The 15,579-nt window shown below is 36.4% G+C and overlaps 1 protein-coding gene across 1 annotated transcript; it reads right to left on the bottom strand.

Moving 5' to 3' along the window:
- Positions 1-2,031: 2,031 nt before the first annotated feature.
- On the bottom strand, positions 2,032-2,349 carry LOC145105685 (uncharacterized). Its single transcript, XM_079042765.1, has one exon. The coding sequence runs from the start codon at positions 2,347-2,349 to the stop codon at positions 2,032-2,034; it is 318 nt and encodes a 105-aa protein (XP_078898891.1).
- Positions 2,350-15,579: the final 13,230 nt, after the last annotated feature.

Here is a 15,579-nt window from a genome sequence, read left to right as displayed (position 1 = left end):
CCTAATAGATTTAATCTTAGCTACTAGTGAGAAGGTCTCATCATAGTCAACCCCTGGGGTTTGAGTAAAGCCCTTCGTAACTAGTCGAGCTTTGAAAGTGTGTACCTTTCCATCAATGTCAGTCTTCTTCTTGAAGATCCATTTGCACTCAACTGTCTTACGACCTAGTACATTGTCAACCAAATTCCAAACTTGGTTGTCATGCATGCACTTGATCTCGCTGTCCATTGCCTCTTTCCACTTGGAAGACTCAGGGCCCTCCATAGCTTCCTTGTAGTTAAAAGGTTCATCAAAATGTACCAGTGTACTATCACTGATAAACGTATCACCATCTGTAGTAATATGGAAACTACAAAACTCAGGAGACATTCTAACTCTGCTGAAACGTCTAAGAGGTAACGACTCGTCAATTGGTTCAACTGGAATTTCTTGCTCAGGTTGAACGCTAGCATTTTCAGAGGTTCCTTCATCGTTTGACTCTTGAATTTCTTCAAGATCAATTGTACTCCCACTGTCCTCTTTGCATATAAGCTCTCTCTTGCGAAAGACTCCCCTTCGCGCTACAAAGAACACGTTGTCACTAGGTCTGTAGAACAAATATCCAAAGGACCTTTGTTGGTAGCTGATGAAAATACATCTCTCACTACGAGGTTCAAGCTTGTCGTGAGTCTCTCGTCTAACAAAAGCTTCACAACCCCAAACCTTGATATGTGCCAATGAGGGAACCTTCCTTGTCCACATCTCGTGGGGTGTTTTAGCAACCTTCTTTGTTGGGACAAGATTAAGAATGTGGGCGGCAGTCTCTAAGGCATACCCCCATAATGAGATTGGAAGTGAAGCTCGACTCTCATGGAACGAACCATGTCTAACAAGGTTCGATTACGCCTCTTAGCCACACCATTGAGTTGTGGTGTCCTGGGAGGTATCAATTGTGAAACTATTCCACATTCCTTGAGGTAGTCATGGAATTCGACACTAAGATACTCACCACCTTTATTGGATCTGAGCATCTTGATCTTCCTGCCCAATTGATTCTCGACTTCTTGTTTGAACTCTTTGAACTTTTCAATGGTTTCTGACTTATGCTTGATTAAGTAGATATAGCCATATCTGCTATAATCATCAGTAAAAGTCACATAGAATCGATTTGCATCCCTTGTGGTGGATCTAAAAGGGCCCACACACATCTGTGTGTATGAGATCCAACAATCCTTCACCTCTTTCATAAGAACTAGTGAAAGGTAATTAAGTCATCTTTCCAAGTAAACAAGACTCGCACGTATCATCTGACCTTAAGTCAAACGATTCCAAGACTCAATCCTTTTAGAGTTGGGCAATGCGTTTCTTGTTGACATGTCCAAGACGACAATGCCACATGCATGTTTTGTCTAAACCATTAGACAATTCAATATGTAAAACACTATTACCTAAATTGTCTACAACCATCACAGTTTCATACACGTCATCACAAGGTAAAGCTTCAAAATAAAATACACCATTTTTATAAGCATAAATAGATCCATTCTTATTATCAAAAGAATATCTAAAACCTTTTTTTATATAAATCATGAAATGAAATGATGTTTCTTGTCATCTCTGACGAGTAGCAACAATTATTCAAAGCTAAACATAACTCACTACTAAGCACTAATTATAAACTCCAATCTTGATAACAGGTGATGATTTCCTATTACCCATGATCAGGTTCATTCTCCCATGCTCCACATCCTCACCTTTTATTAGCCCCTGCAAATCAGAACAAATGTGAAAACCACATCCTATATCAAGGACCCAAGAATGAGAATGTGATGAGTTTTTAGATAAGATAGTGTAAATACCTGCCGAGGTTGGCTTCACCTTGCCATCCTTTATGTCTTGCAAGTATTTAGGACACCCTCGTTTCCAATTCCATTTCTCATGGCAGTAAAAGCAAGTAGCCTCTTTAGGATAAGAGGCGGGAGGAGCGTTAGAACTGGCCTTTCCTTTGGGTCCATTGCTTGAGGACCCAGCTTGGGACTTTCCCTTCCAATTCTATTTAGGAGGATCTTTCCTCTTCTTCCCTTTTCCTTGCCCTATGGCCAAGACAGGAGCAACAACAGGAGTGGTGGCAATACCTTTTCCCTTCATACCTACTTCAGTAGTTCGCAAGAGGTTCTGAAGTTGAGCCAATGTGGTCTCTTGGTTGTTCAAATGATAAGTTAGGATAAACTGATCATAACAGTTGGGAAATGAGTGCAAGACTATTTCAATAGCCAATTCTTCATCAAAGTTCACATATAGCTTTAGCAAGCACTCCACGTATCTTTGCATTCTTTGCACGTGGCTACTGGCAGAATCTCCATCTTTCATCTTGCTAGTGATGAGGGACTTTTCTACCTCATACTTTTCTTGACGAGCTCATTGGTGGTACTTTTCCACCAAGTCCTTGTTCATATCGTATGGCCAGTAATCCTCGTAGAACCTTTGGAGCTTAGGAGTCATAGTAGCCACCATGATGCATGCCACTTTGGTTGCATCATTGTAGTGCTTCCTATACTCAGCTAGTTCTTCAACATTAGCTTTGGTTTCATCAATCGCGAGAAGTTCTTTTTCGAGCACATACTCCTTGTCCTCGAAACGTAGATCCATCTTGATGTTTCGCATCTAATCATTATAATTGGTGCCATCAAAAGTAACTCTCGAGCAGATGTTCAAGAGTGAGAAGTTGTTGTTGGAGGAGGAACCAGAAGCATCGTTGGGAGTTGACATCTGAAAAAGAAGAAGGACAAGTTTTAGGTTAGATAAGAATATTCCTCAATATAACACCCAAATGAAATATTAAGGCTAGGATCCAACTAGATATTTCACAACTTAAAAAAGGGATGACGTAATCTAATTGTGAAATAAATAAAGGTAGGTCAATGACGATCTACTAATTTCACCACAAAAAATGAAATTTAAACGAATTAGGTTTTTAATGAAATTCCTAGATCTTTTGAGATTCATTGAACTATTCAATGGCATGTTTAATCTCGATTATGCTCTTCCATTTGTGACTGGGATATCGATGATCACAAACAAGATGTGAATAACCATGCAAATTAGCTTGGTACTCTCAATGTCATTTATCATCTAATCAATGTGTCGGTTAGGCACACACGCTCCATTAATCAATGATAATTTACGAGACACCCATTACCGCCCTTTATTAGTCCATATTAGTGTGTCGGTTAACCGCACACACTCCACTAACGACTTATATAAAGTGCAATGTGCAATTTCATGGATTAACATCAAATTCACATTTTTCCTAAAGTAACTAAGATCGGGAATTTTATAAAACATTCAGTTACTTTATAGTTTCATTATACTTATTAATGAGAATTATTTGTCCTATCAAACCCGTTCGACGAACGACCCTCCACCAATCAAGGAAGCTGTGGGTGAGAGTGGATACCCATTCAACTACCATTTTATAGACAGTTTCCTTATACCCCCTTATAGATCGGCTTCATGAATGAGGTGTACTAGCGGTTTGACTGACTTGTCTTACACATATAGTAAATATTAAACATTTAATTTTACATATAGTATAAGGTGTATTTTTAAAGTTTTCAAAATACTAGGGTTTATAATCTCTTAAATTTCGAAATTAAAACAATTTAATTTAAATTTAAAAGATATTGAATTAATAATTATTTATTAATTAAACCTTTAATTAATTTATTAAACCAGATAAGGATTAGCCAATTAAATTAATCAAAATAATTTAACCTAATCCACTCCCCTTAATTTTCGAAAAATATGGAGGGGGGGGGGGATAATTCAAAATTTAAACTTATCCAATTAACCACATAAAGAGATAATTACCAAAAATAAGAAAAACCCTATCATGAAACCCTAGTTTTCGAAAATACCTTTTATTGGGGAGGAAGGCAAATCCTTGCTTATTTTGAAAATAAAGAGGGTTTAGGAAAACCCTAATTTGAAACTTGTAGGACAAGGGAAAGGGTTAAAATCCTTTTCCAAAATATCAAAATCTAGGGTTAGGAAACCCTAATTTCGAAAAACCCAAAGTCCAAAGGGTTTATTTGCCATAAACCCTAATTGATCAAATTCAACCAATTGCAATCAAATTCAATAGAAAAAAAGCCAAGGCTCTGATACCACTGATGGGTTTTGAGCATAACAAACAATCCCTATGTGTGCATGCAACCCTAATATCTTGGATCTATGTTTTCTCTAATTGAACATACAACTATTGAACATCAAAAGGAAAACTCTAAGAGGTATATGCTATTTTCGAAATTCATAAAACTAGGGTTAGAATACATACTTTAATAGTTATATTGTAATAACAATGAATTCCTTAAAGATCTTGAACTTTGAGAGAAAGTGTCACAAATGTCACACGTCTAGTAGATCACACCTAAAACTTAGCAAGAGGATGAGAGAGGAAAGTAAGGGGAGAAGCTCTTAGAAATTTAGTTATCCTTCTAGGGATATGGTGGTCGAAATTGTGAAGGGGTGAAGTCCTTTATATAGTGAGGTAGCTTAGAGCCAAAGCTAGGGGTTTAGGAGGAAACCCTAATTCCCTTAACTTAAGGACTAAGCAGCCCAAGAACTCCCATCCAAGAGGCCTTGGACGAAAATTCTAGGGCCTTCCTAGACGTTTTCATCTAACCTTTCTAGGGAGGTTGTAGAGCTTAATTCCTCAACTATCAATAAATTGCCAAACAGCTTCTGCACTTTTAATTAATAGAATTAATCCCAAAATTAATTCCAATTAATTTCTAATTAACTATTAATTAAATAATTTGATTTCTAATTAATATATTATTTTCATAATACATTAATAAATAATTTATTTCAATTTATTATTCAAATAATAAATTCAACCTCTCTCCAAAAGTCATCCTGTCTAGTTGCTAGTTATAAGGGCAGACTGTGCTAATATCATTTCCAGTATATCAATTATAGTAATGGGCTTAGACACCTAATCCAACACATTTTTCTTTGGGAAATTCTTCAAAATATTCCCACCATCTCCACATTCGTAACACTTCTTGTCATAAAATCTACAATCTCTGGAATAGTGACATGCTTTTCCACATTTGTAACAGATCACCTCCCTATTGTAACTCCCAAAGTGCTTCTTCTTGCACTTATCACACCACTTGGCTTCATTGTTACCCCAGACTTCTTGTCGTTGGGGCCAGACTTTGAGAACTTATTTTTCTTGTCGGGCCTTGAAGTGCCTTCCAACTTCCTTTTCTCTACTGTCTCGACTATTTCCATACCCTTCTCCTTTATCTGGATCTCCACATTCCTAGTTGCCTAGATGGCTACTTTCAGAGTGGTTTCTAGTTTCACTGTTGGCCCATAATCTGCTGGTAGTCCCATATCGAACTTGTTTACTTTGGAAGGTTCGGTAGGAACCAAGTGAGGGACTAGCTTCATCTTCTCCGTAAAACTTGCAACATACTTGCTGATACTCATCTTGCCCTTCTGTTAAATGTGACTTGAGCATTTGGAACATTCTGATGGTGCATTTGGAGCACTTGGAACTCAATGAAGCACTTGGGGTTCATGGAGCATGTAACAAAGGAGCGGATCATCTGAGAAGGGAATGGATCGTCTGACAAAGGAAAAAATCATATAAAAGGGGGTTTGGAGCACCTGGAAGAGGTTTGGAGCACTGGAGAGTAATATGGAGAAACAAGGGAAGTTGTTGCGCCATTTGATAAAGGGTTGGGCCAAGAAGGATGTTGTTGCGCCAAGGGCATTCCTTCTTGTTCCAAGTTACTCTCTCTTGCGCCATGGTGTATCCCTCTTGAACCATGGGGTATCCGTATTATGCCATGGAGTATGCTGTTGTGCCAAGCATGGCCTTGTTGCGCCATGCATGTTCCTGTTGCGCCAAGATGTTCCTCGTTGCGCTAATGAAGTTGATGTTCCTCCAAACTAGAAGTTCTTGCGCCACTCTTGATGCCTGTTGCGCCATCCTTGCACATGTTGTGCCATCATGGTGCAAGATGGGTCATTTTTGTTTCTTGATGAGCCATGGTATCCTTGATGAGCCAATTATGCTATCAAGTCCTCTATGATGCTCAAGATCGTTCAAGGATTCTCAGAAGTTGGTATTGCCTAATAAATCCACCATGTTGTGCCACCATGATGGATGTTGGGCCATTAGTGTTCATGATGCGCCACTTGTACATCATGATTCTCTACTATAGCACAAGGTGCTCCATCATATGTGTTACTAATGCACATAGGTTGAATGACATGGAATAATGTTCCAGAAGATGTTGCTGTTGGGTTTTGAGCATTCTAACACTCATATGGTGTACATGCAACCCTAAATACCTTGGATCTATGTTTTCTCTATTATACATGCAAATATCAATTTTCCAAGGTATTATTCTAACTAGCATAATATAAAGTACACATAATATAAGTTCTAGTAGAATTACATACCTCCTGTTTGGTGCTTGATTCCATGCCCCAAGTGTGACACCTCAAATGGTTCACACAACATCATAAACACTTGGAATAACTTGAGAGAAAGTACACACTTCATGAAATCGGTTTTCCCTCTTCATGCATACATGGTGGCCGATTTTTACAAGAATAAGATGCTTATATAGTTTGTCATAATTAGGGTAAACTCTAATTGTCATGGCTTTCCATTTCCTTGGATCCATGGGTTCAAATACACCATGGAGCATCCATGGAGCATCCTATGGGTTTTAGCCCAACTTGATAATCCATGGAGCATTAGCCCACTATATAAGTATGGATGATTTACACAATCAACCCATATATTTAATTAGTCTTCTTTTGATCACTTAATTAATTCTAGATTAATTCTTGATCAATACTAATTAAATAATCTTATTAATATTTAGAACTTATAATATATTAATAAACCTTAAGTGTTATTTCTCTCATTTTAGTCTATCCAAATGCATGATTCCATGCAACCTAAATGGACCATGTCGGGTCGGGTCAAGTATATACAATTATAGTTATGGACTTAGACACTAATCCAACAGTCTCCCACTTGGATAAGTCTAATAACTATTATTGCAAGTACGCCTTCACAACCTGACCAGCAATCGTAGCTCTTAAAAGCTGCTGCCGAACTCTAAACAAATCAATGACGCGTCCATTAGATAAGTGATCATATATTCCTCCATTCTAGATATCATATGGACTGAGACACAGATTATAATCATTCTCTCTGTCCATTTGTTGTTTCCCGATTTCCGATTTATGACGACTGACTAATTGAACAAATCAAATCAGTCCAGGCCCGGCTGAGCACTTACATTTTGTCATCACTAAATCATCGATGGGCCCACATATATCGCTTTTATCCCTTTGAGGGTAAAAGGAATGGATAAACTTCGACTCATATGCTTGTACTGACTACTTGTTGAATCATACACAAAGGCAGGTTTTATAACATCGAGTTACCAATGCGTTTTCGTGCAATCAATGTATAACCAACTCATAGTCAACAACTCATATCTCTAGGTTTGAAGAATATAAGATATTATCGTCTCATGATTCACTCGTGATAAAATCCATGAAGTGATTCAAATGAGCGTGGGTTGAATCCAATACTCAGAACTTATGAGCACTCATGAATGTTGTAGCAACCATTGCTATGTCTAATGCACATTAGACAAATCATACAAGCCAAATTCATGACAGTCTTAAATCAATACCTACTTCCAAAGTATGACTGACCGTGGAGAGTTTGAATAACTTAGTCAGTCGGGAAGAATGACCTAGTTATTCTGGAAGTCAAAACATGCAAAGTGAAACACAAAAATAATACTAATCCTGTATGGCCCCAACACTTTGAGTGTAAATAAAAACACCTTTTATCTAAGCACCATATTGATTACTCATTATTCATTGTTTCGATTTATCAACTTAATACTTGAATTGAAACAATAGTCATGCCATGCACCAAGCAGGCATACTATGTTTACTTATGGTCTTTTCTTTTATGAAATAGATCAATTGAACACGACTCCAACGATGCTCATTTTACAATCCCAATCCCTTATAATAAATGTAAGAACACCAAATTCTTGTCATTTACCGTAATCTTGTTAGATTCTAAACTTATATGCAATGATCCTCTTGTAATGAATATGCACACAAGTCACAAAGACTTGGCAACAGACATTACAAAGAATTCCAATGGAGATCAATTCCATGGAAACGAAGTCTCAAATTCAAAGTACATTCCTTTGAACATCCTTCTTGCATTAAGTTCTCTAATCTTACACAGATTCAAAGAATAACTTCCACCTATGGAAACAATTCCATACTACCATTTTGACCATCACTTCTGAACAAGAGTTGCCTCTTTTCAAAATATGTCAATATGGTCCTTACTCTATACTTCTAATTGTCCATGAGCAACCAATCTTTGGTAAACCTCAGATTGTCCTCGACAATTTACTTAATCATTTTAGTCATTTCCAGTTCTATTCCTTTTCCATTTTAATGTCTTAGGCATTTGGAAAATTTAGAATGGATTATATCACATGTAATCGAACCTATACCCGAAGCATATAGGACACGATTCATGCTATAAATTTTTATTTTCCATGTTCTCACAATTCGAACTATGAAGAGGGATGCCGTAATCATAAACGAATTTTGAGAACGCAACATATATAGAATTTCCTTATGTTGAACCATTCCAGCATAACATTCATATATATTCTTGACTAAAGTTGATTAAAATCTCAATCTAAGCTTGTAGAATTGGAATGAAGTATAAAATCCTCTCCCTTAATTATGGGGAAACAACTTTTCAAAGCGAATTGAAACTTTTGTTTTCTATAATTAACATTGCTAACTTGCAACATAATCATCATGCTCCCACTAGCATAATGATTATTATCTTACTAGCATAACACTTATGCTCCCACTAGCTTTGACATGTACTCAGAAATCAGCTGGACTTCTAGAAAAAACAATACTTTATTGACTTTCTTACCAAAGTTCAGATTTCTGATACGAGATGTTTTGATAAGACTTTATCAAAATCATACACCTTTCCTTAGATAGCTCACTTGTGTGTCTAAACAATTATGAAGAGGGATGTCGTAATCATAATGTTTAGACCTTTTGTCATTCTCACAATTGCTATCTACTTAAAATCTACTTAGTGAAAGAGTTTCCTCACCATCATTTTCATGAATCAGAGAGAAACCTTATGACACTTAGATTTTATGGTGTAAGTGATCCTATCCATGTGAATTTGTCATAACCATAATCACAAGACAAGGTTAGTGGCAAATCCAAACACATATGGACTGAACTTGTTCAATCTTCATTTCTTGCCACCCGGCAACAAAAGGGCCTACCATTGCTTCCAGGTTGTTATGCAAACAATTGAGAACTCATAGAACTCACAAGCATATTCAACTTTTAACTGGAATAGACACATAAATAAGAATATGTCAACACGATAGGTTACAAATCTCAAGTCGTGGGCTAGTGATTAACAAAACTCTTGATTAGTTCTTGAAACTATCTCAAGACTCCCACTGTCCTCTTGACATATAAGATTCCCTTGTCAAGAACCATTCCTTGACAAAACAAATATTCAAGAATTAGTGTGGATTCTTATCAAGTTAAACACTTCACACAATTGGTCTTAGTTTGTCTTTTTCTTATCCAAAACATCACAACTTACCAATTTCAAATGTACAAGAGTAAGAAAACATTTTACTCTACATTTGACAAGTGCTTTAAACCTGTCTTAAGATTATGTCACTCAAGGCTCAATCTTGGAGTATAACTCCACGATTTGTTTTTGGAACGAAGTATGATTTATATTTTGATTTAACCATTTCAACAATTCACAATTCCTCTCCTTAGGCAAACAAATGCACTAAGGTGTCCTTAGAGGATCAATTGTGATATGGTTCCATAATCACTAAGATAATCGTATAACAAGATACACAAGTACTCTCCCATCTCTTCAGATTGGAGAAACTTTTATCTTTCTGCCTTATTTTATTCTTCTTATTCATTCTGCCATATATTGAAACTTTTCCAATGTTTCAGCATTACACTTAAACTTGTAAGCATAATCATATTTACTAAACTTTAGTAAATCATAAAGAATAATCTTATCAACCTTTGTGGTGGACCTGACTAGTGCACAACCTAATGTACCCGATCCTTTAGTCCTTTGCTTGACTCACATGCGAATGTGAACAAGGAATTAGTCTTAATTTACCAAAGATGAAAAATCTCATTCATCACACAATACAACTTGCATGATTCCAAGTTTCTATCCAAATGAAACTTGGGTGATTAGAATCTTTCCTTATTTGATAAATTATGACACTACCACAAACGAAAGAATCAAATTCATTTTCCAATATTGCTTATCAATGGAAACATACAAACAACAATTTTTCACAAATGCCTTTGTAAGGATGCTTAAAATAAATAAAATCAAAACTTTTCTTTTATTTTAAAACTTGCGGAAAAACTTATCCTTACAATGTAAATTCATATGAAAACTTTGTTGTTATCTATTCCTAAGCAATATCTCATAACTCTTATGCAGTGGCTCAAAATTCTGGTCATCGAACCATGCGATCAGAATCAGCACACCTTTTCTTTAAGCTTCCTTTGATTCTTCAAAAACATCAAAATGTAATTACATTACATCATGTATTAAGAATCTCCAAAAGAGAGTTAATAGAGTTAGATAACGGACTTTACCTGAAGTAGAGTCAAACTTTTGACTTTACCATCCTTATGAGGTTTCCGGTAAATTCGGCAGCTTCGCAACCAATGCCCCTTTCCTTTGGCAATAGGCATATATGGACTCTTTGGGAATGGTATATGGGACTATCTCAGACTTAGCCTTTCTCTTTACCATTTGGTCAACCGAGTTGACTATGGCCGATCCCTTTCCATTGGGAAGAGAAAGTTTTTCTGTATTTCCAGTGTTACCATTGTCAATGTCCATGAAGTTTTGGGAAGTTGATCTTCTAATCAAATTTGCTTTACCAGTGTTCCAAATCATTGCTGATTCAGCATCACCAAGCAAATAGATAATATCATTAAAGGGTCATGTCGTGATTTGTTATCAGGAAGTGACTGAAGAACCAAGTCAACAGCCAGCTACCTCGAGACTTCGACACCCGACTCTCCCGGCTTGTCAATATGTGACTTAATCTCCAAGACCTAAGCACATATAGACTTTGTTGCCAATAGGGATTGAGTGACTTAGAACTTATCAAGTCTGGAAACTTGTGGGATAGGGAGATTTATTGGAGGAGGTGGAGGAAGTGAAGTATGATTTCCAGTCCCACTAATGCACACCAAAGGGATTGATCTTTCACCTTGATTGCCATTTGGGATATCATCTTCATTGGATAGCTTGTTCCTAAAGATTTGGGAAGACCATAGTTGTCTGAAGGAGACATCTATAAGGGAGAAATTCAAGTTAGTTGATTTAAATTCCTTAATATAACACCCAATATGAAATATTAAGGCTAGGATCCAACAACCTATTTATAATTAGAAGAGGGATGCCGTAATCCAAATTATAAAATAGTTGAAGGTAGGTAAATGACGATTTACCAATTTCCACCATGAAAAACAAAATATAATTATGTTTTAATTGGATTTGAAACTCCTAGATCTTTTGAGATACATTGAACTTTCAATGGCATGTTTGTATCTCGATTGTGCCCTCTCAAGTTTGTGACTGGGATGCCGAGGATCACAAACAAGGTGTGAATAACCATGCAAATTGACTTGGTACCCTTAACTTTATCACCTAATCGATGTGCCGGTTAGCCACACAGCTCCACCGATCTATAATAAGGTCAAGTTACCCTTTGCCACTCTTACTAGTCCTTATTAGCGTGCCGCTTAACCACACACGCTCCACTAATCGACTTGGTAAGGTACAAAGTGTAATTTCATGGGTTAGCACCTATTTCACATTTTCCTAAGTAACTAAGATTAGGAATTTATAAGTGTTTAGTTACTTAGTATTTTTCATTATACTTTTAATGAAGGGAGAATTATAGTCCTTTCCTACCCGTTCGACTAACGACCCTCCACCAGTCAAGGAAGCGGTGGGTGAGAGTGGACACCAATTAAACTGCCATTTTATAGGCAGTAACCTTATACCCCCCTTATAGACCGGCTTCGTGAATGAGGCCTACTAATGGTAAGATTGACTTTATCTTATACATATCTATATAATTAAAATTATAATAATAGTATAAGGGTGTATTTTAAACATTTAAAATACTTGGTGGTTTAATCTTTTAATTAAACTATACTCTTAATTTAATTAAACTTAAACCATGTCTTTATGGAATTATTAACTCTTTTAATTAAACACTTTAATTAATTTAATGAAGTTCATAAAGTTTGAATTTTAACTCTTAAAATTGTAGAGTTTGGAATTAAAGCATTAATGTGTGTGAGACTTTACAAATTCCAAAACTTGAGGGCAAGTTTTGAAACTATTCAAAACCTTTCATTTCATAACTTATGAGTTTAATGGTTCATTAAAATGAAGACTCTTCATTTTTATGTAACCTCTTATTTTATTTTTTTTAATAACACTTTTAAAAAAGTGACTCTTAAACATCCATAAATTGAGGACAAGTTATGGAGTCATAAAACAATTTAATGAAAAAGACTCTTCATTTTGTGTAACCTATGGCACTTTTATGAGTTTTAAGATTCATAAATATGACTTTTCATGTAGCTTGAGGACAAGTTACAAAAACATATTTTATGAACTTCTTTTAGATCAATATGGATTGAAAACAACTAAAACACAAAAAAAAATTATTAATCTAAACTAACTCATAAATCAAGGAAACATAAAAAACTTGGTAATCCATAATTTGAGGACAGGTTATGGACTCCATACAATTTCATTGAGATCAAGAATTATACTAACAAACAATTTGCACACAATTCCTATGATCTACCAAAAACTCATAAGCATGAACATTCATAATCAACATTTTTCAAGAATTACATAAACATATATAAACTTGAAACTTCGATTATTGCATTGAAATTGGTTTAACACAATCATTACCACATTAAAAACAGGTTTTATAAGACCAAAACAATCAAAGGTAATGATTCTAGACCAATTCCAGCACCAAAACTCGAAGAAATGCTGTTTGGGGGTCCAACTCGTCGAGTGCATGAACCAAATCGGCGAGTTGGATGAACTTTGCCTTGGACTCGTCGAGTCCATCAGTGAACTCGGCGAGTCCACTGTCACAGCAGCAAAAAAAACTTCAATTTTAAGCAGTTTGCATCAAGTATAAGTGAAAACAAGCCTAGGGTCTGATACCACTGTTGGGTTTTGAGCATTCTAACACTCCTATGGTGTACATGCAACCCTAAATACCTTGGATCTATGTTTTCTCTATTATACATGCAAATATCAATTTTCCAAGGTATTATTCTAACTAGCATAATATAAAGTACACATAATATAAGTTCTAGTAGAATTACATACCTCTTGTTTGGTGCTTGATTCCATGGAGCTCAAGAGCCTAGTGCCCCAAGTGTGACACCTCAAATGGGTCACACAACATCATAAACACTTGGAATAACTTGAGAGAAAGTACACACTTCATGAAATCGGTTTGCCCTCTTCATGCATACATGGTGGCCGATTTTTATAAGAATAAGATGCTTATATAGTTTGTCACAATTAGAGTAAACCCTAATTGTCATGGCTTTCCATTTCCTTGGATCCATGGGTTCAAATACACCATGGAGCATCCATGGAGCATCCTATGGGTTTTAGCCCAACTTGATAATCCATGGAGCATTAGCCCACTATATAAGTATGGATGATTTACACAATCAACCCATATATTTAATTAGTTTTCTTTTGATCACTTAATTAATTCTAGATTAATTCTTGATCAATAATATTTAAATAATCTTATTAATATTTTAGAACTTATAATATATTAATAAACCTTAAGTGTTATTTCTCTCATTTTAGTCTATCCAAATGCATGATGCCATGCAACCCAAATGGACCATGCCGGGTTGGGTCAAGTATATACCAATTATGGTTATGGACTTAGACACTAATCCAACAGCTGCATGCTGGATTGTGATTGGCTGACACCTTTCATGGGCCTATGGGCGAATGGGCTTGGCCGATTAGGGTTTTAGGTCTGATCCCTAAAGTATAAATAGGGATGCATGCTCAGTCATTTTGTATCTTGAATTATAGAGTGTTAGGCGAATTTATGTGAAAAATGTACTTGTAACCTCTATTTGAGAGCTCTAAAATAAAGAATACTCCCTCCTGCCCGTGGACGTTGGTCACCTCGACTGAACCACGTAAATATTGTGTCTTGTGTGCTTATAGTTTTACTAGTTATCTGATTTACTTCATAACAATTGGGATCAGAGATGCGATTTGTATTCTTGTCATTGAATATGTCTACTCACAAGTTTGATTTGGAGAAATTCAATGGTTCAAATGACTTCACATTGTGGAAGGTGAAGACGAAGGCTCTTATGGTTCAACAAGGATGTGCAACGACATTGGATGGAGAGGCAACATTGCCTAAAGACATGGCGGCTGAGAAGAAAATGGACATTCTGACAAAGGCACATAGTGCCATTCTATTGAGCTTGACAGACAAAGTACTGAGGGAGGTCGTGGATCAAACCACTACTTATGGGCTCTGGGATAAACTTTATGATAAGTACCAGAACAACTCACCGACGAACAGGTTGTATCATAAGCACAGGTTGTACACTCTCAGAATGTCTGAAAGTACCCAAGTGAAATATCATCTGGATAACTTCAATCGCATTGTCTTGGATCTACAAGGGGTTGATGTGAAGATTGAAGATGAAGATCAGGCACTCATCCTCTTATGTTCTCTTCCAAACTCATATGAGAATTTCGTTGATACCATGCTCTATGGTAGGACAACGATCACTGTGAATGATGTGAAGGATTCTATGATGTCCAAGGAACTGAAATAAAAGTTTCAGTTAGAGAGGAGGTGTCCAGTTCCGGTTTGTTTGCAGGGAGAGGAATGACAGAAGAGAGGAAATGGAGAAATAGAGGTCTCACATTCAAAATCAAAGTCTAATGGTTCATCGAATGAAAAATGTTATAATTGTAAGGAGAAGGGACACTTCAAGCAAAATTGTCCACAACTAAAGAATGGGATGTTCAAGATTGAATCAAGCAGCAATAACATTGTTGCTGTGGTTTAGGAATGTTCTGATGAAAGGGACGATGGTGATGTACTGACTGTTAGTACATCAAGTTCTATTGATGCTTGGGTCTTGGATTCTGGAGCATCCTATCACATGCCATATAATCGTGACTGGTTCGACTCCTTCAAAGAGTGGGATGGCATAGTCAAGATAGGTGATGATTGGGTGAGCAGTATCAAAGGTAGTGGCATGGTGTAGATCAAGATACACGATGGAATGGTCAGGAAGTTAGATTGTTGGTACGTTCTAGAACTTCAGAAGAATTAAATTTCTCTTGGCACATTGGCTAAGAATGGG

This window comes from Lactuca virosa, chromosome 4, assembly GCF_052849685.1.
Source record: "Lactuca virosa cultivar CGN04683 chromosome 4, Lactuca_virosa_CGN04683_v6, whole genome shotgun sequence".
Taxonomy (NCBI): domain Eukaryota; kingdom Viridiplantae; phylum Streptophyta; class Magnoliopsida; order Asterales; family Asteraceae; genus Lactuca; species Lactuca virosa.
Note: the sequence above shows the minus strand (reverse complement) of the source record. Positions and strands in the feature narration are given on the sequence as shown.

What these genes read in the sequence shown, in the direction of transcription:
- LOC145105685 (XM_079042765.1), bottom strand. Translation starts at nt 2,349, where the DNA reads ATGAAAGATGGAGATTCTGCCAGTAGCCACGTGCAAAGAATGCAAAGA.